Genomic DNA, 24,969 nt, shown 5'->3' on the forward strand with positions numbered 1-24,969 from the left:
CAGTTGCATTGAAAATAGAAAACTTTTAGCTCATGGTAACGTCCTTTTGAAATTTTAAATTTATTCCTTTAAAAATAATGATCTGTCAACACTGAAATAAGGGGCTTAAACATATTTTAAACTGAGATACTGTATTGCTTTCCCTAATGCTGGTTGGATTTCTGAGCTGTGTATATTTATAGAACGCAATGTTAAATGTACCCTAGTGAAAAATATTTTGATATGTTTGTGGTATTTACCTTCTCATTTTAGCTGGAGCATATTCTTTGCACAGTATGCCCAACAGTCATAAACATGGTTGTCCATTAACTGTGGTTCAGTGTTCATGGACACGTGAAGAGGGGAAGCCATGTCCTCATATCAGTAAAAGGTTTGAGGTGTCACTTTTTAATGTGGATACATATTTTTGGATTATCCATAATAGTGAGTTGTTATGAAAAATGAGGATTGTACAATAACAAATTTGAGTTGTACATATATAACTTTGTACCAGCACATGTACAGTTTTTGGTGCCATGTTTTCCTTTTGTGTTTCTATCATATCTTATGACACTAAATATAAAGTATAAAATCTACAGTTTAACCTATATTTCTATCTAAAATACTTCAGCAGATGAGTAAGCATATAATAAGTAAATAGAAAAAGATATTTAGGCTGCAATCTCATGCAAATGGAAATTTTGGAAGCACAATCATAGTCTTCAAGCTACTTTTCCTAGAGTTGCTGTCCATGTTCTTGTATGTCTTGTTAATCACATCTTCAGGTTTCCTGGGTTGTCTTCCTATGAATATAGACCACTTCACAGCTTAAATGCCGTAGTCTTGAGTTGGATCATGGAGGCAGGGGCAGTATGACTAAAGACCAGTTTTCCTCTGTGGTGGACAATACTAACTTACAGTTGCCACATTTAGAAATGTAGATAAAATTAGGAATGAGCTTAAAGTGTTTCTTTTACCAGGATGATGCTAATATTGTAGGTGCCACTATTGGAAGATTCAGAATTTAGCATTCTGCAAGAGCCTTTACAGAAAACCGGGTTTCATACAGTGCCCCTAAGTGATGTTGGAAAAAGAAAAGAAGTTGAATTCCAAGAATATTTAAGTACAAAGATGATATGTTGTTATTGAAAATCAGAATAACATCAGGAACATTTAATTTGTTGGATGTTGCTGTAACAACATCTCTCTAATACTAGATAGTATTATGAAAAGATTTGGAGATGTTAGAATTCATAGGCTCAATTCAGACATCACACCAAACCACTGTTTGTGCTAACCTTAATTTAGGACCCAAACTATTGCTCAAGCTTCCAAACATCTGACAAGCAAATAGTTTTAGAGCTACTTGTCCACTTTAGTTTTCCTTTCTCTTAGCAGTTGGCTTCATAAGTTCATTCCCCTGGCATAAGCATTCTCTGTCTGGAGGCAGATCATAGTTGTAACTATGGTTTGCCTTTTCAGATATCATGCCAAACCTCAAAGTAAGCCCTTTCCAAATTTACCTAACTTCTGTGTGCGTGTGCACGCACGCATGCGAAATTATATTTCTTGGATCATACTTGCTTCAATCTGTTAAGATCATTTTTGTTCTGCAGTTATTTAGTTTCTTGAGTAAACTTAAAAAGGCCATTCTTTTCTTTCAGCAAAGCATTGTACAGCAGTATACAAATACGCGTCCTTAGTGTTGTGTACTTGAAGCACTTCCTTCCATAGCATTTCTGCCATAAATGACTCCTTGAATTATTTTAGTACCGTCTTAGTTTAAAGCTGAATCGTATAAGATCAACTTATCCTTCTAACTTTATACAGGCACTTTAAATTTGAACAAGGTAGCACTATTTAGTGTCAGGTCAGTGTTGATTTGCAGATCAGGATTGACACATCCATCTTTATTTGGAGAGAGTCTGCATCTTTTGGGATTAGATTAGACTCTAAGTATAGTCCTGAGCTCTGGAGATCAGCATTGAGATTGTGTCATGACTAAGGAATACAGCATCACTTCAACAGATTGACCTTGTGCCGTTATTAGGTAGGCAGATGGTGGTAGAGAAGAATGGGAAACAAGCGCAGTACTGTTAAGCACTAAAGTGGGCAGACACAAGGCAGGTAGTGCTGACATAATGAATAATTGGGCTCAACCGTTGGGTAACATGGTGCGGAAAAGGGAAAGTTACACAGCCACATCAGTCCCACAGCCCCTAACAGGTTTCCATAGTGGACTGACTATTGCCCAAATGCCGTGAGGGAGTCTTTTCAGAACAGGGATTCATAAAGAGCTTAACTTCAAGCCATAGTCCCTGCCGTATGTCAAAGTGTCACTTGCACCTGTATCCAAATATAACACTTGCAATTACAATCATGCAACTGTGCAAATTGTGCTAAGTATGCAAGTTTGTGATTTTTTCTGCATATTCTGGAGATGCTGAAAGTAGTACACGTCTCATTGAAGTGGAAATTTCGTGCAGAGAGCCTAGTGGTAAATTAGTGAAGCTTTGCTGGTTTCACAAGAGCTCATTTGTTACTGAGCTGCATAATTTCACTTCTAGAAAGCTACTAAAGAGAAGATAGAGGAGTGCATTATTTACTTGTAATAAGTGAAGTAATGAATTCTTCTCACTTTTCTTCAGTAGTTTTCTAGAAATGAAATTTAGTGCAGACCAGGGATCATAAATAGAGTCAAGATCCCCAAAGGAAAACAGGTAATGGAATAAGCTTGCAAGAGTTAAACTTGCCTGAGGGAATGCTCACACAAACAGCCCAGTGTACAATCATATCTGACTTGGTTCCATTAATTTTCATCAAGATTGAACCAGTTTAAATCAGTCTGAAAGAAAGTGAAGCATATTCATTTTCTTGCTCTCTGTCCCTCAGTTGCAATGCATAATTAGTATACATCACTCATGGAATCTTACTGAAGTAAATGGAACAAAATATACATTGCTCCATGGTGAAAGTGCCAAGACTTTTAAAATATATTAGCACTTTTTTGGTATTAATTCTGTTACAAAAGGATCTTTTCCTTTTGCAGCATTTCACTTTTATGTATAGGTTTGTAGGGAAGAAAATAATATAATATGCAGCCAATTTACATAGTTTTGGTGAAAGCAGACTAGTTATATAAACACTCTAATATACATTTTCTGGAGCTCCTGTGCTAATCATTCTTTATTCTGCCAATTGCACTCCTGCTGTGAGTAGGATTTTATGACTGAAATAATCCTAATCATTCTTTATTCTGCCAATTGCACTCCTGCTGTGAGTAGAATTTTATGACTGAAATGATCCTCTCTTTTTGCCTTGGTTTTAATTAATATTGATGAACAGAGCCAATTCTCACTGTAATTTTTTTCATGTTTTGCCAGATTAAATACTAGTATGGTTGTTCTTACTCCAGTCAGTAGTAATGTCAGTTCTTTTTCTTTTTCGCACTTTGCAACAGTTATCTCAAGCTTACCTTGCTAACCTTAATCACTAAATTACTGCTAGAATATCAATTTTTATTATTTATTTAGTGCATTTATATACCACCACATACAAGAAAAGTCCCTGGTCGATTCACAATATAATAAAATCATTAAAATATTAACATAATTAAAACAATTTCAAATACAATAAAAACACTAAAACCAAAGCTTTAAAACTATAAACTAAGAAGCCTAACTAAACAGGTATGTTTTTAGGTCCTTCTTAAAAACACTGAAAGAAAGAGAAATTCTAATTTCATTAGGAAGCGCGTTTCAGAGACCCGGAGCAAGTAGAAAAGGCCTGGTCTCGAATCACCATCAACCAAGCTGGGGCAACCGCATCCAGACCTCCCCAAATGATCTTAACAGGCGATGGGGATGATGAAGAAGGCGCTCTCTTAAATACCTCAGACTAAGCCGTTTAGGCCAGCATTTTGTCATGCTGGTCTTACTGAATAGTCCTCTAATTGATTTGTTCCCCTAAACATCTCCAGATTATTTTTATTTGCAGTATTTACAAATACAAAACACTAAAAATAAACAAGACATACAATTCTTGCATGTTAGAACATATTTATTTGTAGGTACATAGTATCTCTATAATTTTTATTTGTGAGCATGTAAAGCAACTATCCCAACAGTATAAGTATAAATTATTGCTTAACAATCAGAACATTTTTTTCTCCTATAGATCACATTAACTTCTGAAGCCACTTTCTCTTCTTATAAAAGGAATCTCTATTCTATACATAATGTACAATATCCATTTAGGAATCTCTTCTTCTGAAAAGTGAGTCCTGGTCTAAAACTACAGCAGATTTTATTTGACTAAAAAATAGTTGCTTTCCTTTAGTTTCACATGTTCCATAGTAAAAGAACTCTGAAAATATTTTAGAAAAGAAATAGTACAGGTCTTTGACAGAATACCCTTGAAATATGTTGACTATAATCAGTTTTCATCTTTTCTCTCTAGTGACTGAAGTGCTCTTTAATCTCAAAGACCATTTAGCAGAAATTTATTTTAATTATATTTTTATACTGCCTGATATATGCATCTCAAGGCGGTATACAAACAATATAAAACAGAGTAAAAAACAGTTAATTTTACAAAATACATTAAAATAAATCTGATAAAAACAGTATAAAATTGACTGATTTGATTTCAGTTAAATGCCTGTGAAAACAGGTGCGTCTTGAGGGTCTTCCTAAAAGCAAACAAGAGAAGGAGATGCTCTTATTTCAGCAGAGAACATTTTCCAAAGCCCCAGGGCAGCCAGACAGAAGGCCCAGCCCTAAGTTGCCACCAAATGAGCCTGTGGAAACCCTAACTGGACTTCTCCAGAAAATCGTAATAGGTGACAGGGTTCATGACAAAGAAGGTGCTCTCTTAAGTACCCTGGACCCAAGCTGTTAAGTGCTTTGTAGGTAATAATCAGCACTTTGTATTGCACTCAGAAACATAACGACAGCCAGTGTAGTACTTTTAACATCAGTGTTATGTTTGGGATGTCCCAGAGACCAGTCTGGCTGCTGCATTCTGTACCATTTGTAGTTTCCAGACTATGTACAAAGGCAGCCCCACATAGAATGCATTATAGTAGTCAAGCCTGGAGGTTACCAGCATATGCACCACTGTTTTAAGGTCATTTTGCCTCGAGAAATGGATGTAGCCAGTGTACCAGCTGAAGCTGATAAAAAGAGCTCCTGGCCACTGCCTCAACCTGAGAAACCAGAGTGAGTTTGGGATCCAGGAGCACTCCTAAGCTACATACCTGATTTTTCAGGGTGTGTGTAACTCCATCCAGAATAGGCAGATCTAAACCATCTCTCAGGTCCCGGCCTCTCACAGTCGGCACCTCTGTCTTATTTTTATTCAATTTCAGTTTGTTATCACTCATCCAGCCCATTACCACCTCCAGGCAGGCATTTAGGAAACTTCTGCCATTTCCTGATGAGGTCAATACGGAGAAATAGATCTGGGTGTCATCAGCATATTGATAACACCCTGCACCAGATCTTCTTAGAGACAGTATGGAGCGTTGAGGAACTCCACACTTTAATTATCACTTTGCAGAGCAACAGTCTCAAAGTGACACTATATGGAATCTGCCAGAGAGGTAGGAACTGAACCACAGTAAAACAGTGCCACCCAATCCCACCCTCCTCAGGTGATCCAGAAGGATACCATGGTTGATGGTATCGAAAACCGCCAAGAGATCCAAAAGGATCAGCAGAGTCACACTCCCTCTGTTGACAGCCAATTGGAGATCATCGGGCTGAACATGACAGTCTCAACTCCGTAGCCGACTTGAAAGCCAATTTGAAATGTCAACAGAGAGAGTGTGATTCTGCTGATCCTTTTGGATCTCTCGGCAGCTCTCGATACCATCGACCACGGTATCCTTCTGGATCACCTGAGAAGGGTGGGCTTGGGTGGTACTGTTTTACTGTGGTTCTCTTTATTTAGCAGGCAGAGAGTAACTGGCCCTATCTACCCCCAGCACAGTACCTCCAGTGACTGTTGCTGGTGTCTGTCTTGTGTTTCTTTTTAGATTGTGAGCCCTTTGGAGACAGGGATTCATCTTATTTATTTGTTGTTTCTCTGTGTAAACTGCCCTGAGCCATTTTTGGAAGGGCAGTATAGAAATCGAATTAACAACAACAACAACAACTTAATAATAGGTCTCGCTAATCCAATTAGTTTCCATCTTTTGTCTCTGGTGACTGAAGTGCTCTTTAATCTCAAAGACCATTTAGCTGAAATATAATTTTATTTGTCTACTTAAAACCTGAAGCTGAATTTTAATTTTCATCCAGCACCTCATTTTTGGCCATCTGTTTAACAGATTGTAATTTTAGTCAAGAAGTAATACTTAACTAGTGTTGGTGTTTAGAAAGCCAGTGTATCAATTTCTATTTCAGGGGCTATCCTGCACTGTACTATTCTAGCACCGCTAGTGTGCTATCTCCTCTCCTTCTGGTTTCGGTTGGGGGCAGCAAGAAAGAAGGGTAGCTCTTGAAGTTGTCCCTTGAAAGAAGATCCCGCTTCTTTCAAAGAACTCTGGGCAGTGCATGTGGATTTTCTCCCCGCCCCCCACATAAGGTAGCTTTTTTTGAGAGCGAGTGAATGGCCCAGTGAGATTGTTTATATTTGTTACTGTGGAGATTGGAATGCTAAGTTAGTTGGACCTCTGGTCTGATCCAGTACGGTTCTTGCACTCTTAAAAGAGTAACTATTGTACACTTATTGTACAAGCAACTGGCTGACTGGAAAACTCTCCTGTTCAGTATTGGAAGTATTTAGGAGCACTATAGAAGACGGGAACACTAAAGAAGACAATCTATTAAATATGCCTTTCCTGGTTCTGGCATTTCTAGAAGCTGCTCTTTAGCTACTACAGACTAAAGCATGCATCTGTAATTCAGTCCTTTGAAACTTTGTGAACTTTCAACGGAAGGGTAGCCCCTGGAGTCCTAAATGCACAGTAGTCTTTGTACACAGAATAAATTAGATGTGCAAGGTCATCTTCTACAGTTCTCTTTTGGTCTTTGTACATGGCTTGTTGGTGCTTGGAAATGTTCCTGGTACAATGGACTGAACAGCAACGCTGTGGTGGCTGTCTACATTTTGAAGACCACCTGACAAGGCCGGTACTTGTGACTAGTTCCTGCCTCCTTTGTATCTGGTCTGTACCTCTCTTTAGATGTTTCTTCATCCTATTGCAGTACTTGTGAGTACTTTCAAAACCCACAAGAAAAAAATTCTTTGTAGTGCAGACTTCCAAGATTTTTCTTGACTCTAGAACATGTAATCTACCATATAGTTTAGTTTATTATAGGCTAAATATGCAGTACTTGCAAAATTAATAATAATAAATTCAGGTTGACATACTGATGGCTTAAGAGGCAGTCTTCTCTTTTATGCAGAAAACTTAAGAGAGCATGTCAGCTCCTTGATCTAAATTATACTAATTAGGAATGTGGCTTAGGAAAATAGAATTCTGCATCTCTTGTTCCCTTTTGCACTGGACTCAAAAGGACTGAGAATACTAACCATGCTTTTAGAGAGAACAGTGTTTAGGAAAGATTAAAAAATGCACTTGATCAGAACATCAATACCTTTATTACAACTAGCCAATGTTTTCTCGTACTGCTTGGTGCTTTTGAGTCGCACCTAATTCTTCCTCTTGATATGGATGTTCAGAAAAAACAATTTTCAAAGGGATGAGGACCTGGCTGCATTCTGTTTCAGTTTTAAGATAACAGTGGAAGAAACTTGCAGGCTTTTGTACAAGGATACCTTGTTGTTCAAAAGCATTCTAGAAGAAAGGAGAAAAAGATGGGGAGGATTCATCATAGCAGTAGTTCGTCATAGTGGTTAGTCTCTACTAAGGCAGAATATAGAGGCAAAGAAAAACAAAGCAGACTTAATAGTAGGAACACTGGAGATCTTAAAATATCTATATGATGATTTCTCAATGAAATGAAAATGTGGCACCAAAAAATCAATGTGTGTATGCAGTACATTTCTGCAGCAACTTTCTAGAAAGGATCCCCCAAAGTATCAGTTAACCATTATCTCAAGATCATTTTGTTGTGTGTTCTGTTTTGGATGCCAAAGGGTTAAAACGTTAAGTTTAGTGTCATAAAATTTTTGCTCAGTAGTAGTGTCTGATCCTGTGGAAAAACCTTTCTCACTACAGTACTATGGCAAGATGGTTTTATTCTTTAATCCCATGTATTAACTACTTTTTCATGTAGGTGTAGTTAGCAATTCATTTTAGAAAAAATTTACCAAATTTTAAAGTAACGGAAACCATGAATTGACAATTTGTTTCTAGTACATATCATGTTTACATTTCAGAGAACTGACAGGATTACATTGGGCTTCAGGATGAAAATCCGTGCTTGAGAGTCCGTGCTTGAGTCAGGCGCACTGTCTCATTGTTAAGGTGGTCACATGATGATGGCTTCATGATAATGAATTATGTGCTACAGCACTTTATGTATGTTAATATAGCTTTTAATCTTAATGTTGCCTGCAAATATGTGATCCCTTATGATGTAAGTTTCCTGTTTTATGCACCATTGCCCTTTTTTTAAATCAAAGAGAAGATTCTGAAACTATAAAAACTACACATGTCAATGTTTTACAGCTACGTAATTCGAATTGACTTGATTTTTTCAAGTAATCCTAGAAAGGGGGAGCATTCCATATAGAAACTGCTGAAACTGCCACAGGTGCTTCTCCGAAAACCTTACAGTTGTGGCATTGAATGTTCAGTATCGCTTCCTTTCTGCACACAAGGCATACTGTTGAGGTATTTGTTGCGGTGATTGGTTTTAATGCTAATCTAGGAATTCAGATATAGAATATATAGATTTGCATGCTTTTGTTTACCCTAATTACAGTATCTATTTTTATTTGTAAACTAACAATATATAAGCTTGAGTATTTCTAAATGGGAGTATTTACATTAAGAACTGAGGCTTATTTTCTTAGATTGTCTCATGGCATGAATGAAGAAAGCTTTTAAGCTGCAGATACTGTGGCAGTCACTCCAATTTTAGGGGATTATTTCTAAATATAACTTTTTAAAAAATAAAGTAACCTATGTTTCATTCAAAGTATGTGACATTATAAGTGGATGATTCCTTTGGGTTATCATATAGACCACATGACAGTGATCTTAATCTGCCCTTCACACGTCTTTGTACACTTTGTGCCCTTCACACAAAGCAACACTTTGTACAAGAGGAAACACTTTGTACAAGAGGAAAATGGATGAGGCTAATGGGAAGAAATTGACTTTCAATGTTACCCTTAGGTATACGTGTGCATCACTATTAAAGGTTGGAAGATAAAGCTTTTAACTCCCAACATGTAGTGTATATGTACATGCAAATAACTCAATACAGAAGCATTTAGATCATGACTTTTTTCACAATTGATACCTTGCTGTGCTTACTGACTTCAGCTCTAGAGTCAGCCCCATGGTGTCTTACCTTCAAGAGCTCTTCCACTTCTTCCCCTAAGAAAATGAGTTCAACATCTAAAACACACAAAGCAATTTCTGATCACAGTGGTACATTCTGTAGTAGGTGAAGTTGGTGTCAGCAGGATCAATCTTAAGGGGATAGTCTCTGCTCATCTGCAGTAGCCTCACTATTCAGCCTATTTACCAGACACCCTTTTCACAGGGTTCACTCTCAGAAGTCAACTGATGAGTCATCTTCATTGTATTTGCAGATTCATTTTTGTTCTGCTGTTGATGTGGTAGGTGGAACACAGAAACCAAAACTTTAATACAGCTTATCCTCTATAAAACATTCTTTTCAGCAATTTTTCTGACTAAAAAGTCACTTCAGTCCTACTTTAAGCAACTGCAGGATAGAGGGCATGCCCTCACCTCTTGCTTGTGGACTTCCCAGAGACATCTGGTGGGACACTGTGCGAGATGGGAAGCTGGACTAGATAGGCCTTGGGCCTGATCCAGCAGGGCTGAACTCTGTTCAAGCACCATCTCCGTAGCAGTTTAAAGTTCAGCTTAGTTCCATTTTTATGTAGTGCTGTAAACTACATCTTCATACCAAGTCTTATTGAAGGACCTAATCTTCTGGGTATATCTTGGGTTTAAATGAGAATAATTGCTTTCAAGGGATCTTTTTGCAGGGCCACCTTTCAAACATGCTTTCTCTGAATGGGAAGCAGATACTGATGTTTTTTTAAAGGCTGAGTTATACCTTTGTAATTGGTTTCCAGAGCTATTAAATTAATATTCCGGTTCATTAATTTTATAATGCAAAAGTATAAACTAGTGATCCATCAGCACTATGATATGGATATTCAGCTGTTGCCTGAACTATTCAATATTCTGTCTAACATTGTAGTATCCCCCCCCCCTTTTTTTAAATGCTTGATGTCCTCCCCCCATCTTTATTAGGTTTGAAATAAAAGCTGCCCTGGTTCTTAAAGTGGGGGCATATGAGGATTTCTTCTCTTCTCTTCTCTTCTCTTTTCTGTTCTTATCTCTTCCTCAAAATTCCCAGATAGTATGTTGAGCCTTCTTGCAGATATAAGATCTTCTTTGTAGGAAACGTGGAAGTCTAGATCTGGATATAAAAGAGAGGCCTTTATTTGTTTTATATCCTGCTCTGTTTTATGGGCCCAGAACAGTATATAGTAGTTTTGCATTCATCTCATTTTGGATTTAGCAGAGTTTTGATTAATTGACATTAACTGTTTTATATTTGTGGGCCTTTTACAGTTTTAAGATGCATGTAGGGCAAAGGACTGAAATGAAAAATTGATCCCATAGACAGTCAACCAGTTCTGTTTTTATATAAGAACTTTCCCCCAAATCTTGATAGGTGTTGCCATCTTTCATTGCAGTTTCTCCCTGTATGTTGACTTTCCCCCCTGTATGTCCTGTCTTCCTACTTATCCACATTTTTATTACCCATTCCTTAATGTCCCAACAATGGCCACCATCTGTGTGCACAGCTACATGCATGGGAAGGCATAGGCATATGACTCAATGGAGTTGCCTTTCTTCCTTCTAGCATACCAAGTAACTAGGGACTAGATACAGGCCTGCCATTGAAGGTGTGTCGTAATGCGTACAAGCCTGCTGGAAGGAAAGAGATGTGGAAGAAAGAGAGCTCTGTCGAACTATATGCCAATGCCCACCTACATTCAGATGCCTCATGATCAAAGAAATTTAAAAGGAGGTCTTCACTTACTACTACTAATTATGTATGGTGGTACATGAAACTATTTAGCTTCCAAATAGCTAAATTGCTATTCTGCTTCTTCAGTAGAAATCCTAAATAAACTGAATGTGCCATCTTCATTTGATAAGTATGTATAAATTTACAGACTGCACAGAACTCTTATCTAGGACTTGAGAAGACTATTGCTGGTCTTCTAAATATGTAGAACTGGCTGCATAAATTTGCTGATTCACCTATTGGATTAATAGAAACAGATTAATCCATAGCAACACCCATCAAAGCTAGCAAATCAGCTGTGTTCCTAAATTCTTGCTCCATCTTTACATCTAGTTATTCAATAATGCCATTTTTTGCTATGCTTCAACTACGTGGTATATAAAAGCAAATACATTATTTCTTGGTGATATGGCTTTCCTTTCTTGGACTTCCTAGTTAGCACAAAAGAATAGCAATGAAACTTTTTCTGTGTCATGTTTTTTCTTTATTACACTTCAGTGAGTGTTAGCCATGAATATGTGTAGTCTTTCGTGATGAATAATAGGGAATTCTTCAGCCATTACTGTCTGTCTTGTTTTCAGTTTTAGAAGTCCAAAATCTAATACTAAGTCTTTTTAAAGAAATGATCATGGATTAAAATAATATACCACTTATGATGTCACAAATTTTGAAATAAGCACTGAGCTTCATATAGAACATACAGCAAAATACACTCTGTATGCAGGCATATATGTAAATAATGTATTACACTTGCATACCTATTTTTTTTAAGAATAACCATGGTGTATTTTTGTGATGTTAGATTCTAGAATGCCATGGACAACTACTAAGTTCTGTAAAGATTGATTTGAGTATACTTAAGATAATTCTTATCAAACTTAAATAGTAGCTGACAGGACTTGGATAAAAAGTCTGAAGTTTGTGTAAAGGCCAGATGCTTCAGATTGCAGGCAAGAAATTTTACCATTTTCAGACATTTAAATAGGAAGCTGTTACTTTTTATGGCACATAGTGATTCTTAATTGTACTGTTTCCCAAACCTTGTTTAGAATACAGATATGTGCTGAGATAGTTTTATAATTAAAATTTGATAACTTAAAAACCCTTAATGGGAAGTTACAAAGTTCTCTTTCATCGCCTTCTTAATAAAATCATCAGCAGTTACCAGGCTATGTTTGGTACGGGGTATAATTCAGTATATTTGTATTGTGCAGCTTGAGAAATGCCAGTGGCCTGACAGCAGCAGATCTTGCACATACCCAGGGCTTCCAGGAATGTGCTCAGTTGCTCTTGAACCTCCAGAACTGCGCGCTGAACCATTTCTATAGCAATGGCACCTTAAATGGAATTCATCAGAATACCAGCCTCAATAATGGTGCAAGTCGAAAACGGTCTTTTGAGCATATGGAGAGTGCTGGAATTAAGAAAGCCAGGACTGAAGGTAAAGTGTTGTATTCAGTGTTCTCTTTACTTTTCTCCCCCCCCCCCATCTGTGTGCAGAATGAGTTTTGTTCTGGGCAGCAGTATCAAGGCAGTGTGTACGCACTTGCATTCAGAATGGGGCCTTCTTGATTCAACCTGAGCGGGATCTAAAATTTACTGAGTGCACATCAAAAAAATTGTGAGCATGCGCACATGTGCATGCCTTAGAGGGAACAGTGGTTGTATTTCTAATGTGTTGACCAGCATTAAGAAAAATGGTAAGATAATCTTGACATTACCTTAAAAAGCAAAATGACATATAGTTAAATACATTTTTATAAAATTCTTATGGCCTTAATAAAGAATGTACTAAGGAATTTGCTGCAGAAAATTGCTCTTTATTCTATTGATGAGGATTAGGGTTGTATCCTAAAGCTACCCATCTTGAGAGGAAATAATCATCCTCTAGAGCAAAGGTTCCTTCCTCTGTACCTTGTACCTTAAGATACAACTCATATTCTAAACTCTCGTCTAAAGTTCTAGTCTCCTAAATTCTAAATAAACTACTATTGTATTCATTGCCTTTTCAATGAATAAGTTTCTCAGAACAAAAGGGGCTTTGAAGACAAATGCCCTGGGGATGTGCATTCATACGCCTCCACCTTGGCCTTCCAAGCCAAGATGAAGTCCCCCAACTACCATCTAAGTCTTAGTACCCATAATCTCTCAAGCAGGAGTTCTGTATCCATTGAAAGTTCCTGTTTCTATTGACAGACACAGAAAGGTAAGAATTGACAAACTGGACCAGTGGGAATAGAAGGTTAATTTTCTTACCAGAGTAGTAGATGAAGAGAAGCTAATGCCCTCTCTGCTTATTCATCTTGGCCTCCAAGAAGCTGACTTGAACTAGGGATGTGTGAACCGGTTCGAATTTGAACCAGGGTGGTGGTTCAAAGGTTCGAATTCAAACCGAACCAGCCATCAGGTTCGAGCTGCAGGTTCAAATTTGAACCAAATGGGGTGGTTCGATTTGAACCAGTTCAGACCTCCAAAAGTGGGTGGAGTGGTAGCTGGCACCCATGGCTACCTACCACCCAAACCCCAAATTCATGGTTTGTCACTGAAAATCTTATATGCTACCAAAGAATCTACACTCAGAACACTTCGGAAACAACAAAACCCAGTACCCCATGGGTTAGCAACCCATGGGGGTGGTTGGCACCCTCTTTGCACTAGACCACCACTCACTCTGGGCCACCCCAACACCCCACAAGTGGCTTTAAGGTTTTTCTCCATATGGAAGAATGGAGGTTTCAGCAGCCCCATAACTGCACTTGGGGAGTGCTGGGGTGGCCCAGAGCGAGGGTGCCAACCACCCCCATGGGTTGCTAACCCATGGGGTACTGGGTTTTGTTGTTTCCGAAGTGTTCTGAGTGTAGATTCTTTGGTAGCATATAAGATTTTCAATGATAAACCATGAATCTATTCTCATTGCTAACCTTAAAGACACACAAACTTAAAAATCACTTTAAAATCAGCCCTTTGCTCAATTCCTTTCAAATAATTCTGATAGCTTCCTTGCCCCACTTGGGCACTACCATCCATCACACTCCTCTCTAGGACACCCCTTTCTCCCCGACGTGAAGCTATACATTTGCTGCAATCCTCATTATTCTCTATGAGGAATTCCAAGATAATTTTAAAATTCACCAGTAATCAGAGGAGTGTCCGATTGCCTTGGAACTTTGTGGGTGGTAGGCAACCCTGGGTGTCTACCACCCACCCCACTTTTGTGCTCCTAGGTGCTCCACAATAGGGGATGTGGGCTGGTTCAGGTCCCATTATACCCTATGAGAAAAATAATTAAAAATATTTCAAATATTCATAAAAAAATCATAGGGGTGTCAGATTGCTTCGGGGTTTGCATGGTTGTTGGCACCCATGCGTGATCCACAATAGGGAATAATGGGCTGATTCGAGTCCCATTATACCCTATGAGAAAAAAATAAAAATAAATTTCAAAAATTCATAAAAAATCGTACGAGTGTCTGGTTGCTTTGGAGTTTGGGTGGCAGGTACCCCTGGTGCCAGCTACCACCCTACCCATTTTTGGATGTCTGAACCAGTTTGAAACAGTTCGAATTCGAACCGAACCAGGGCGAGGTTCGAGCAAAACCAAACCACCCCCTCCTGGTTCGAACTCGAACCGAACTGGGCAAACCGGTTTTGTGCACATCCCTAACTTGAACCCCTGTTCATTCATACCTTTCCAACTTAAACACGAAGGATTTAGGAAGCATTCTGTCAGAAAGGGATTTCTAATTTACATATGTTTTTATACACCCTTGAGGATCAATCTGCTTTGAATTGAGACCTCAGCATGAAATTTTAGTTGATCAATTTAGTCACTGTCTGCTTCAATGTTATGTGTATGCCCGTTACTTCCAGATATACATGTTCTTGATTGAGATGTAAATCTGCATAACATGAAGAAATTTAGTTCCAGTTGTGTTTGGCTGTTTGGGGTTGGATTTTTGTCTGTCTTAAAATTAGACTCTGGGTCTAATTTAAAACTTGGAAATTGTCACTCTTCTTTACTGTCTTTTAGGTGATGCTTCTGTATAAGCAAGCTTTTAAGTTTATTCTGAAATTATGAAGTAATTGATTGACATGGAAAGGCTGCCATCTTTCCTGGGAAAGTGAATACTTGTTTGGAAAGCGTGAAAATATCCCAAATTAAGTGAAAGTGGTGGGGTTTTCCTGTTCTGAAAGTGGATGACCCAGGGCCAAGGCCATAATATCTTGACATTCAGATGATGAGCTGAATTAGTAGTAATCTCTCTCTCTCTCCCCCTGCCCCCCGCCCCCCATAAAGGTATGAGAAATTCCCTGTAGTTCAGAATAACCACTTTTTCCCCATCTCCCTGTGAGACATAGTATTTGAAGTTACCTGTTTGGTCCTGCTACAGTGAACCAGTAGGAGAACTACTGAAGTGAATGACTTTTCTACTCTTGTTTCCTAGTTTATATAAGTATTATTTAAGAAAACTAATTATGAAAAACTTGCATATATAAAATGCATTAAATTTTTTCAAGACTTAAATCTGAAATATTCACCAATCTAAATATTAATCTTTCTGAACAGGTCAAAGTTTTGATGGCTTAATACCAATTACAAATGGAGGAACTGAAGATGATGCTGACAATATGCATGTTGATAGAGAATTTGCTGTTATATCAGGTGGGAGAGGAGAGTTTCCTGTTAACCACAACAACATTCAAATGATTGAAGATAGCAAACAGAAGAGTGGTTCTGTTGGACCCAGAGAGATTGAAATTTACACAGTTTCTGCAATGCAAACTCCTTGTCGTTGCAAGAATCAATATGCATTCTATCTCTAACAGCCTTATTACTGCACATGTCCCAAAGTCTTAAGACTAATGTATCACTGAAATAAATATAAGGCTTTTTTCAATTAGCTGCTCAGATTGTCAGTAAGAGACATTGCAAGACTCAAGAGCAAATGTTGATTACAAATCTAAATAGATCACTAGTGGCAGTTCCAGTTCAGTTAAAGACCTGCATGCAATGTGCCTTGATTGTAGTTGACCATACTTGCTCCTTGAATATTAATAGTTTGATTAATTTAATAATGTTGTTGTAATTAAAAGGGAAAGCTTTTTGCACTGCCCTCAGTAATCTGATCAGTATATAATATTGCAAATTTAGCTCAACAAACCTTGGTCTGTAGTCAGCCTGTGCATGTGTGAGAGAGAAAACAATATATCTGTTTTGGATCTATTGCTGCTGTATTGATAGTAACTAAATTGATGATTTTGGACTTGTTGAGTTACCATTGGGGGGAAACTGCATTATGGTTCCTTAAAGCATAATAACTAATATTCTCTACCACCCTCTGGCTAGCTTCACACATCATGGTGAACTGGTGGTTTGCACACAATCATTATTTCTTGTGTTGGGAAGGATATGCTGACATTGGGTGTGGTGTGCAAAACCTTCTCTGTCAACATATTCTACCCTGTTTGCAGCCCAGAACCCAGCATCGGTAACCTGCTTCAAATCGAGGTTACCGATGCTGGGTTCCAGTTTGCAAATAGGGTAGAATATGCCAACATTGGGTGTGATGTGCAAACCTGCCCATGTTAGCATATTCTTCCCAAAATCAGAAGTTATTAATGAGAAACCAACGGTTTTGCTGAGCCACAGGTTCACCATGACATGTGATTCTCCCTCCCACTCCCCCTGGGCTAAGGGCTATTCACAAGCTTGTGGAACTCTCTCTACCCAGAGCAGCTTTCTAATTAAATTCAGTAGATACAATAGCTCAATGCATGCAAAGTGTTACATGTGCAAAGCTGCCTCATTTTCCATTGGAATTCGTGGGGAAAGCCTGCATATGCTACTGGAGTGAACTAAAACTCTATGCAACACTCTGCCTAACGCACTGTGTATAGGACTCTGAATCAGCAGAGATATATGTAGCCTCAAACTGTTGGTAGCGACATTTTTTTTAAAAAAAAAGAACTTAGATTGATGCATTATTGAATCTAGGAGTGAATGTTCGCATTTCTTTTTAAGATAATATGATATGTAGCATAAAGGAACATTAACTAGATTGGAAGATGTAGTCCTTATTGTATAAAGGTGAGGAGAGTGAGAAACTGACAATATTCTTTTATAAATACAAAAGTAATAATCTTTTATATCGTTACCCTAGTAATTGCAATGTAAGTGTTGCTCTTACTAGTAATACTCTTGAAGCTTAATAAAATACATTAATAAGAACTTTACAAGAATTGTGATGAGTAATTTACTCTGTGCTTTGCCTCTGCTATAGACAACTCATTTTCCAATATATTTCAATATTTCTTCAAAGTTTTTGCTGAGTAAGACTGAAAGTGGCATAGGTCCAGTTAAGGTGTTGCCAGTGAGTAGAATCCAAAGAAATGTGAGAATTTTTGCAAAAGGGGACTTTCCTGCTCACACACAGAGGGCATTACCTCTCTCGCACATCCCCCCCCATGCCATCCTGTTCTGAGGGTCCCTGAACCATCAGGGGCAGATTTTGGGGGGAGTAGAGAGCAGGGGATGGGAATGTCCCTTTCCTCAAGCTTTCTTTCGCTTGTATTTCCCTATATCCAATCCATTATATTTAATGTATCTTAAAACTTTTTGAGAGGACATCATAGCAAGCCAAATGGGTCTTATACCTTCCCTATCTTTCTAGTATATGGATTGTTGGAAGAAAAGTTGCCCACCATTTGGCTTTTTGACAGACAATGCTGTATTGAGCTATGAGGCAGAAATATCCCTTGTACATAACGTCTTATTTTGTATGTGTATAGCCCAGAGGAATCTAGAAATTGGTATAATATAATTGCCAAACACAGAACTGCCTCTTATTCTGAGGCAGCATATTTAACTAAAAGGCTATTTTTAGTGCCAAATCAAAATACTATAAAATATACCGGGAAACTGCAATATTGCACTAACCACTACACTTGAGAAGAGAGAATTGGCCTGATTTGGAAGGAAATTGCATTTTTATAGTACAGGTGGCCCTTGTTATTTGTGGGGGTTCTGTTCTGGCTACAACCACAGATAATGAAACCTTAAGTCAGTATGAATTGGGGAGTTAGGTTCTGGAGCCCACGAAAATGACCAAATAATCACCAATAAAAGACAAGGTAAAAGCAGAAATCAGGATGGAACACAGCACTGTACCTTGGCTATCTAGCTCTCCAGCTCCTCCAGTAATGTGTAATCATGATGTTTCTTCACCCCATTGTTGAAGTCCAGCATCTATTAGCACAAGCCCCTTGGCTTGATTAGCTGGTAGGTTGGCCAGAGAGGCAGCACAAAACTTCATTCATTCATTCGATTTATATACCGCCCTTCCAAAAAATGGCTCAGGGTGGTTTACATCAAAATAAAATCAATTAAACAAAATAATTTAAACATTAAAATCATTTAAAACCAACATTACACATTTAAAACCATAAATCCAGTTTATGGATTGAATTGGATTTAAGTCCAAGTAAACACACACAGGAGTGTGCAAGAATCAGAGTGAGAGGAGAATCCATTTTCAATGGATAATTAAAATCAATTTTAATTGAAATGTTAATTGAAATTCAAATTAAAGATAGTACAGTTATTATCAATTTTTCATCAAAATTGAAATTTTATAGAAGTGATAATTAGCTCCAGCAAGCTCTACAGCAATGGCTTCTGAAGGCTCCCAGGGCTTCCAAAGGATGCCAAATGCTACCCAAAATGGCTTTCAGAAGCACACAAAACTCAAAACCATGAGTGCAGATAATGAGAGCCGCATTTGCTCTGTATATTTTGTGATTTGCTGTTAATGGCATTCTATTAAATCGCTTATACAGACCGTTAAACTCCACTTTAAGGAAGAACTTGGATTTAAAGAACACCATGCTGACCATGCAAATGTGGATGCCATTTGCATGCTTCCCAGCAACTGCCATGGCTTTTTTGAGCAGTTGAACAGCGGTGGGGTGGCAGAGGAGCAGGTCAGGACCTGCGTACCTGCTCCTTAAAGCTACCGCTCTCTGCCTGCCCAAAACATTCTGTGCACTTCCCTACAAGATATATTGCATAATCATTCTTGCATTTACATGAGGCTTTCTATAATGCCTGCTTGCTATGTCCTTATCTGAGATCTAGAAAGGAACAATTAACATTCAATTTTCAGACCAGAAAGGGTTATTAAAGTTTGATTCCAAGTTGAATTTCTAGTAAACATAATAGTTGACTTCCAGATTAACGTTTCATGTGGGGGGGGGCTGTTTTTTGTTTTGTTTGGTGCCAGCCCCTCCCCCCCTCACTTCCCTCTGGAGCCATCTGTGTGCCCTCCTCCAAAGGTTGCAAGACCCTCAGACTTATTTTTTGGAAGGCACAGAAAGCTGAGGAGTGGGGGCTAGGTGTTTTGTTAGTTTAGTTTTGTTTTTTGGCAAAAATCACTTGTCCTTAGCATGCAGTTATTTGGCACATAAAAACGTTAAGTCTGGATGTTCAGCAGTTTTTATATTCTTGTTTAGAAATGAATCTAACATTTTGCCCCATTTTCCAAAATACCTGAATTCTGTATAATAAAATTTCATATTAGTCAAAATGCATTTACTACCTGATTCTGTGCATCTTTATTTAGAAGCAAATCCCACCATGTTGACTGGGGCTTACTCATAAGTAAATGTGCATAGTTGTGGCCTTAAGCATTTTGGGCGAATACATCATATATAATTATACATCACAATTTGTTTTGCAAAACTTAATTTCCAACCTTCATTATGCTCAGATGGCTCTCTCTCTCTCTCTCTCTCTCTCTCTCTTTTTTTTTTAGTGTATAAACAAGCTGATTTACTTAGATCCTAAAACATGGTCTGTACTAGTACAGGATTATTTTGACACTGTTAATTTATAAAACTCTTAATAAAAATGACTATCTTGATTGAGTCAATTTGTGGTGACAGGTCTATTTCTTAATGCAGATATGAACTGCAGTAACTCCATATTGAATGCATTGACAAATGGATATATCCTCAATGGACATTTGGACTCCAGCTCCCCAGCTCAGCTCCATGGAATGAGGGCCAGGCGTGAAGAATGCCTATCACTTATAGTACCCAATGAAATAGCATCTACTAATAAGCATACAATTAATGTTGGTAATGGTGCTGAGGAGCCAGAAAAAGTTATAAATCCTTCTGATATGTGTGGTTCTTTGCATCTGAATGGAAGCCCTAGTAGCCTTGTGTCAAGCAGGCCCTCATGGGTGGAGGACCTTGGAGATACATTGCACTATGGACATTATCATGGTTTTGGGGATACTGCTGAAAGTATTCCTGAACTTAACAGTGTTATTGAGCATTCCAATTCTGTTAAAGTTGCACAGAAATATGATAATACTGTCTTGGGTACAATGCATCTTTATCATGGCTCCTAAGGTGTACATACCACACTTTGTGGATGTAAACATATATTTTGAAAAAGTACTATTAAACAATGTAGTGGAGATGGTGGTATCATCCGAAGGATGCTTCAAGTAACAGTTTTTTTACACAATGTTTGAGAGAAATTGCCACTTGACAGCCTTATGCTTCTAGTTTGCATGCACAGGGTTCTTTAGTTACATGAATAGGTGCTTTTACAATGGAATGTGTGGTCTTTTTTATGACGAGTTCTAGTTTTGTACTTTTTTTATTTCTAAGCTATAAACACTCTAGATGTTTTTGTTCTCACTTGCATTAAGCTCTTTCACTAAATTTTTTGGGGGGAAGTTGGTTTTTGATATTAGCAAAAGTCAATTCTCCAATTAAGATTTTCTGTTGAAGCTATGGTAAGCAATAACCGTGCCAGCTATGACTATGCAAGGAGTGGATGGTTACAGTAAAAACACTTGGTGTATTTGCTCACTTCCCAAAACAAGAAAAAGGTGATTTTCCCCTCTTGAATTGCATATAAACTAGCCTGCTTAAAATGAAGTGATGATTGAATAGTACTTTAAATGTTTCACTTTATATTTAGATAGTTTGTCCTCTGTGCGCACACACAGCTAGCATTTCCGTATTTTATTCCGAAATGCGGATCTGAAAGATATTTCCTATTTTTTGCTTCCCTAAAGATATGCATGGTATTTTACCATAGCTCACAGAATGGCATGTTGGCATTGTTTTACTGTGTATCTGAATTACAAAAACTTGTTGAAATGTCTGGTCAATATATTTCAGCTTTATGTTCTGTTATATGCACATATTATGTTTTTGTGGGTTTCCCCAAGAAAATATATTGTTTTGAAACTAATGTGTATCTCCACCCCAAAGTTAGGGGTTGTTTTTTTAAGCCAAATTCAGTGGGAATATAATTGACGGTTGAATAGATGGTATATGTAGAAGATTTATGTGTGCACTGCAAAAGCTCTGTAAAATTACTACTTTTGTGATTTTCTGTAAAATTCAGATGGATAAAGAAAACATTGAACTAAAACAAATGTATGTCGTTTGTATCTTGTTTCCAAAGGGACCTTTATAAATTGAATTAAAAATTTAAAAAATTAAATTTCATCTTGCATTTTACTTATAAATTTGTGCAACAATGTTACTGTCTTGTGTGTTGCTTGGTTCCTAAATGTGTTTTAAAGTAATGCAGATTATTATAGGCATATGCTTGTTTGACATACAGTTCTGAAAATACCTCTAGTTGCAAAATATTCATTTTACAAAAAAGCAATGCCCTTCCTCTTCCACTCTAGAAGCCTTTTTAAAAATTGTAAATTGATACCTTTGCATTTGTGCACCAGTTCACCTGAAGAGGTTGCTGATTTCTTTTAGTAGAAGTTAAATGTGTATATTTCATTTCCCCGACTTAAGATTGCCCCTTGATTTTGGCAATTGATATTGAGTTTTATTGGGGTATATGGGTGACATTACTTGAGTTCATCATTTATTTAAGCCTACAATTGTGGGAGAAATACCTTGTTACAAGATGAATGCTATTTAGGGCAGTGAAAAACAATACTGAAATGTGACAAGTACTGCACTAGACAAGATCATAGAGTGGATCACTATCCAAAAACAAATCCAAGACATAATGCCATATGTACTCATTTTGAGTAGACCTAAACATTACTTTAGGTTGTTAACTTTTGGTGTTAAGAATACTATTCTGCCATTTTATTGTAGGGTTTACTAGACATCCTCACAACTCCCCCAGTTTCTTGTGTAAGACCCAAGTCTCTAGCATTCAGCTTTGTACTTAAGTGTTGGGCTTTTGTCCTGCAAGATTTGTTATGGAGCCCTCTTGATAAAGTTTGAGGCTTATGTCCAATACATTTTTCCCAGTCTTCAGGATCTTCTTGCCCGTAGACCTTCATTAAGGAACTGAGCCTATGGTCCTATAAACTGAATCTCCTTCCAACATCATATGCATAACTAGGGGGCTGTCTAAGAGGTATTTTGGGTCTCTGAAGCAGGGTTCCCGTGTGATGGAGGGGAGGAACCAAGCTGGTGACCGGTTAGCAGCTTGACTCATGAGCTCCTGCCCCGAGTTGGGCTTCCCCCTCTTCTGAGCATGCCTTCCAGGGGCTTGCCTCCCCCACCCCCCGCCACCAGAGGGAAGAAAAGATCTCACAACAGCCCTACTAACAAGAGTCCAGCCAACGATAGTGGACGCATTGGAAAAAAGAAACAAACTAAGCTTGACTCCTTTCTCCACTTATCAAAGACAACAGTGGAAGAAGTGTATGCTCTGAGTATGAAGAATAGATTTATGGCTCTGGGTACAGAGGCCCCCTCCCAGTCATGCAAGGAGGCTTTTTCATGCAAGCCAGCTATTAAACAAGGTGCACCCAAGCTGTCTCAGAGGGCTGCTCTTGGTAGCTCCCCAGATCGGAGAGATAGTGGCCAGACACTTTCCAGCCATGCATCCTGCCCTTCATCTGATCTAATCACTCAAAAACTCAGTGACATCTGTATTATCTCAGCAGAAACTCTGATAGGCATTCTCAGCCGGATAAATATCACTGAAAAACGACCGTCTGAGGCAGGCTTTTGACCAATTTCTAGCCCAGGAACATCAAGGGGTTAAACTCATTGGAGCATGTCATCACTAACCCCCAACCAGCCCCTCCCTTCACTTCTGTCTCCACTTCACGTAAGATGTCACCAGGCTTCTTGGGAAATAATAGCCAAGCAAACTTTTGGCATGTGCTTCAAAACAATAAGAGTATCCTAGAAATTCCTCACAGTGCTCGTCATAGATGGACAAGCCATAAGAAAATTATTTGCTCTCTGTCCTACTTTTCAAACACACAACCAGAAAACATTGGCTTAATCTCACACTTCTTTCTGCCTGCTTGTCCATGCTTCAGAAGGCTATTTATAACCTTTCAAAATGCAGCACTGGTGACAAAGTTGACATACCAGCCTGGTCGCTTGCTTTTTTATGGCTATGAACTTATTTGTGTTTTTGCAGACCCTGTAATTACAGATTACAGAGAATGTCACATTTACAGATTCAGACTCCGACATGAATATTCAACTCCCAAAAGCAATCTCAAACCAATCCAGCTACTCAACCCCCAAATCATGCTATGCTTCTGTTACTCAGACTCGGAATAAAAGAAAACTGTCAGTACACTTGGCAGATCTATGTTCAAGTTCTGAAAGTGGTAGTGAAATGCAAGATGCAGAGAGCACCCCTCCAAAAAAGCCCACCATCAAGTGGAGTGGCTGACCTTCTAGGCCATGTGTGTCAGTCATGCAGACACCTGGCATCACATATAATGTGAAATCTTCCCCTCACATTTCAGTCCCCCCCCCCCGGCAGGTGCCCAGGTGGAACCCACCCTGAGGGGCAAAGTGTCCATGCCCCTCAACAGCCTTCAAGAACCTCCTTTCACACCTGCAGTCCTCCAAAATCATGAAGTGGGTGATGGGCCACTGCCTTGCAAGAACTGTGTCCTGGAATGCTATTTGCCAGTGATCCACGTTTTGACAAGGTCACTTCACTGCTGGTCTCAGGCAGCCTCTTTGAGACAGCCACCTTAGGGGAGGGTCTCAATGCCCCCCCGCTCATCATCTCCACAACTTGATGAGCCACAATCCACCTTGGATATCCCAGAGAGTTTGTTGCACCCCCAGCTCCATTTGACCCCCAACTTGAGCCACGATCAATTGGAGGATGAGGCTCTTTCACCTTGGAACCTCAGAAGCAACAACGGGCACTCCCCCCCCCTTTTTTCTTTTTTGGCAAAATGGCGACCTACTGAGCTGGGTTGGTTGAGCTTTTTAAGCTCCTCACGTTCCTCTCATGTTCAATATATTTTCACCCGGGCAAGGTTGTTTCAGGAAAAAGCTGATTCCTTGGGGCTGTCTAAGAGGTATTTTGGGTCTCCGAAGTGGGGTCTCTGATGCCTTGGACAATCCCAGAAAGGGATTTCTTCAAGCAACACCATCTGCATTTTCGATCCGTGAGAGAGAACTGCTGTACATCTGCACTCTAAAGATTTGCCTGCAACTCAAAGACTACTGATCCCTTGAACTCCTTTGAACTTCTGAATATTTTTAAATATCTTTTTTCTTATCTCCTTCACCCCTTCACCTCTTTTCTTTTATAATTAAGTGGATTTAGAGTCTCAAGGTCAGACATTGCTATTTTTTTCTTCTGAGTGGTTTTCCCTGCTTCTGAACTGATTTATCACCTTTTAGTTTGGAAGTCTTTATGGACTGCGGGAGAGCACAGATATATACGCCTTCAGATGCAAAGCACCTGCTGGAATCTTAAAGTGTAACTGACTCCTCAATTGTG

General features: G+C 38.6%; 2 protein-coding genes across 8 annotated transcripts in view; one reads left to right on the top strand and one right to left on the bottom strand.

Annotated features, from left to right (window-relative positions):
• ANKRD10 (ankyrin repeat domain 10) overlaps positions 1-21,757 on the top strand; it is a 39,599-nt gene extending 17,842 nt beyond the window's left edge. For all 6 annotated transcript variants that reach the window (XM_053304446.1, XM_053304447.1, XM_053304449.1 and 3 more), the window contains 3 exons: positions 12,410-12,636; positions 15,763-15,858; positions 20,154-21,757. In XM_053304446.1, the coding sequence (XP_053160421.1) occupies positions 12,410-12,636; positions 15,763-15,858; positions 20,154-20,608 (778 nt within the window). In that variant the 3' untranslated portion in view covers positions 20,609-21,757. The remainder of the gene's footprint in view (positions 1-12,409; positions 12,637-15,762; positions 15,859-20,153) is intronic.
• The window catches only part of LOC128348793 (uncharacterized), an 85,503-nt gene that overhangs the window by 14,204 nt on the left and 46,330 nt on the right, over positions 1-24,969 (bottom strand). The window lies entirely within an intron of this gene.

The sequence above is a fragment of the Hemicordylus capensis genome, chromosome 3 (genome assembly GCF_027244095.1).
Source record: "Hemicordylus capensis ecotype Gifberg chromosome 3, rHemCap1.1.pri, whole genome shotgun sequence".
Classification (NCBI taxonomy): Eukaryota; Metazoa; Chordata; class Lepidosauria; order Squamata; family Cordylidae; genus Hemicordylus; species Hemicordylus capensis.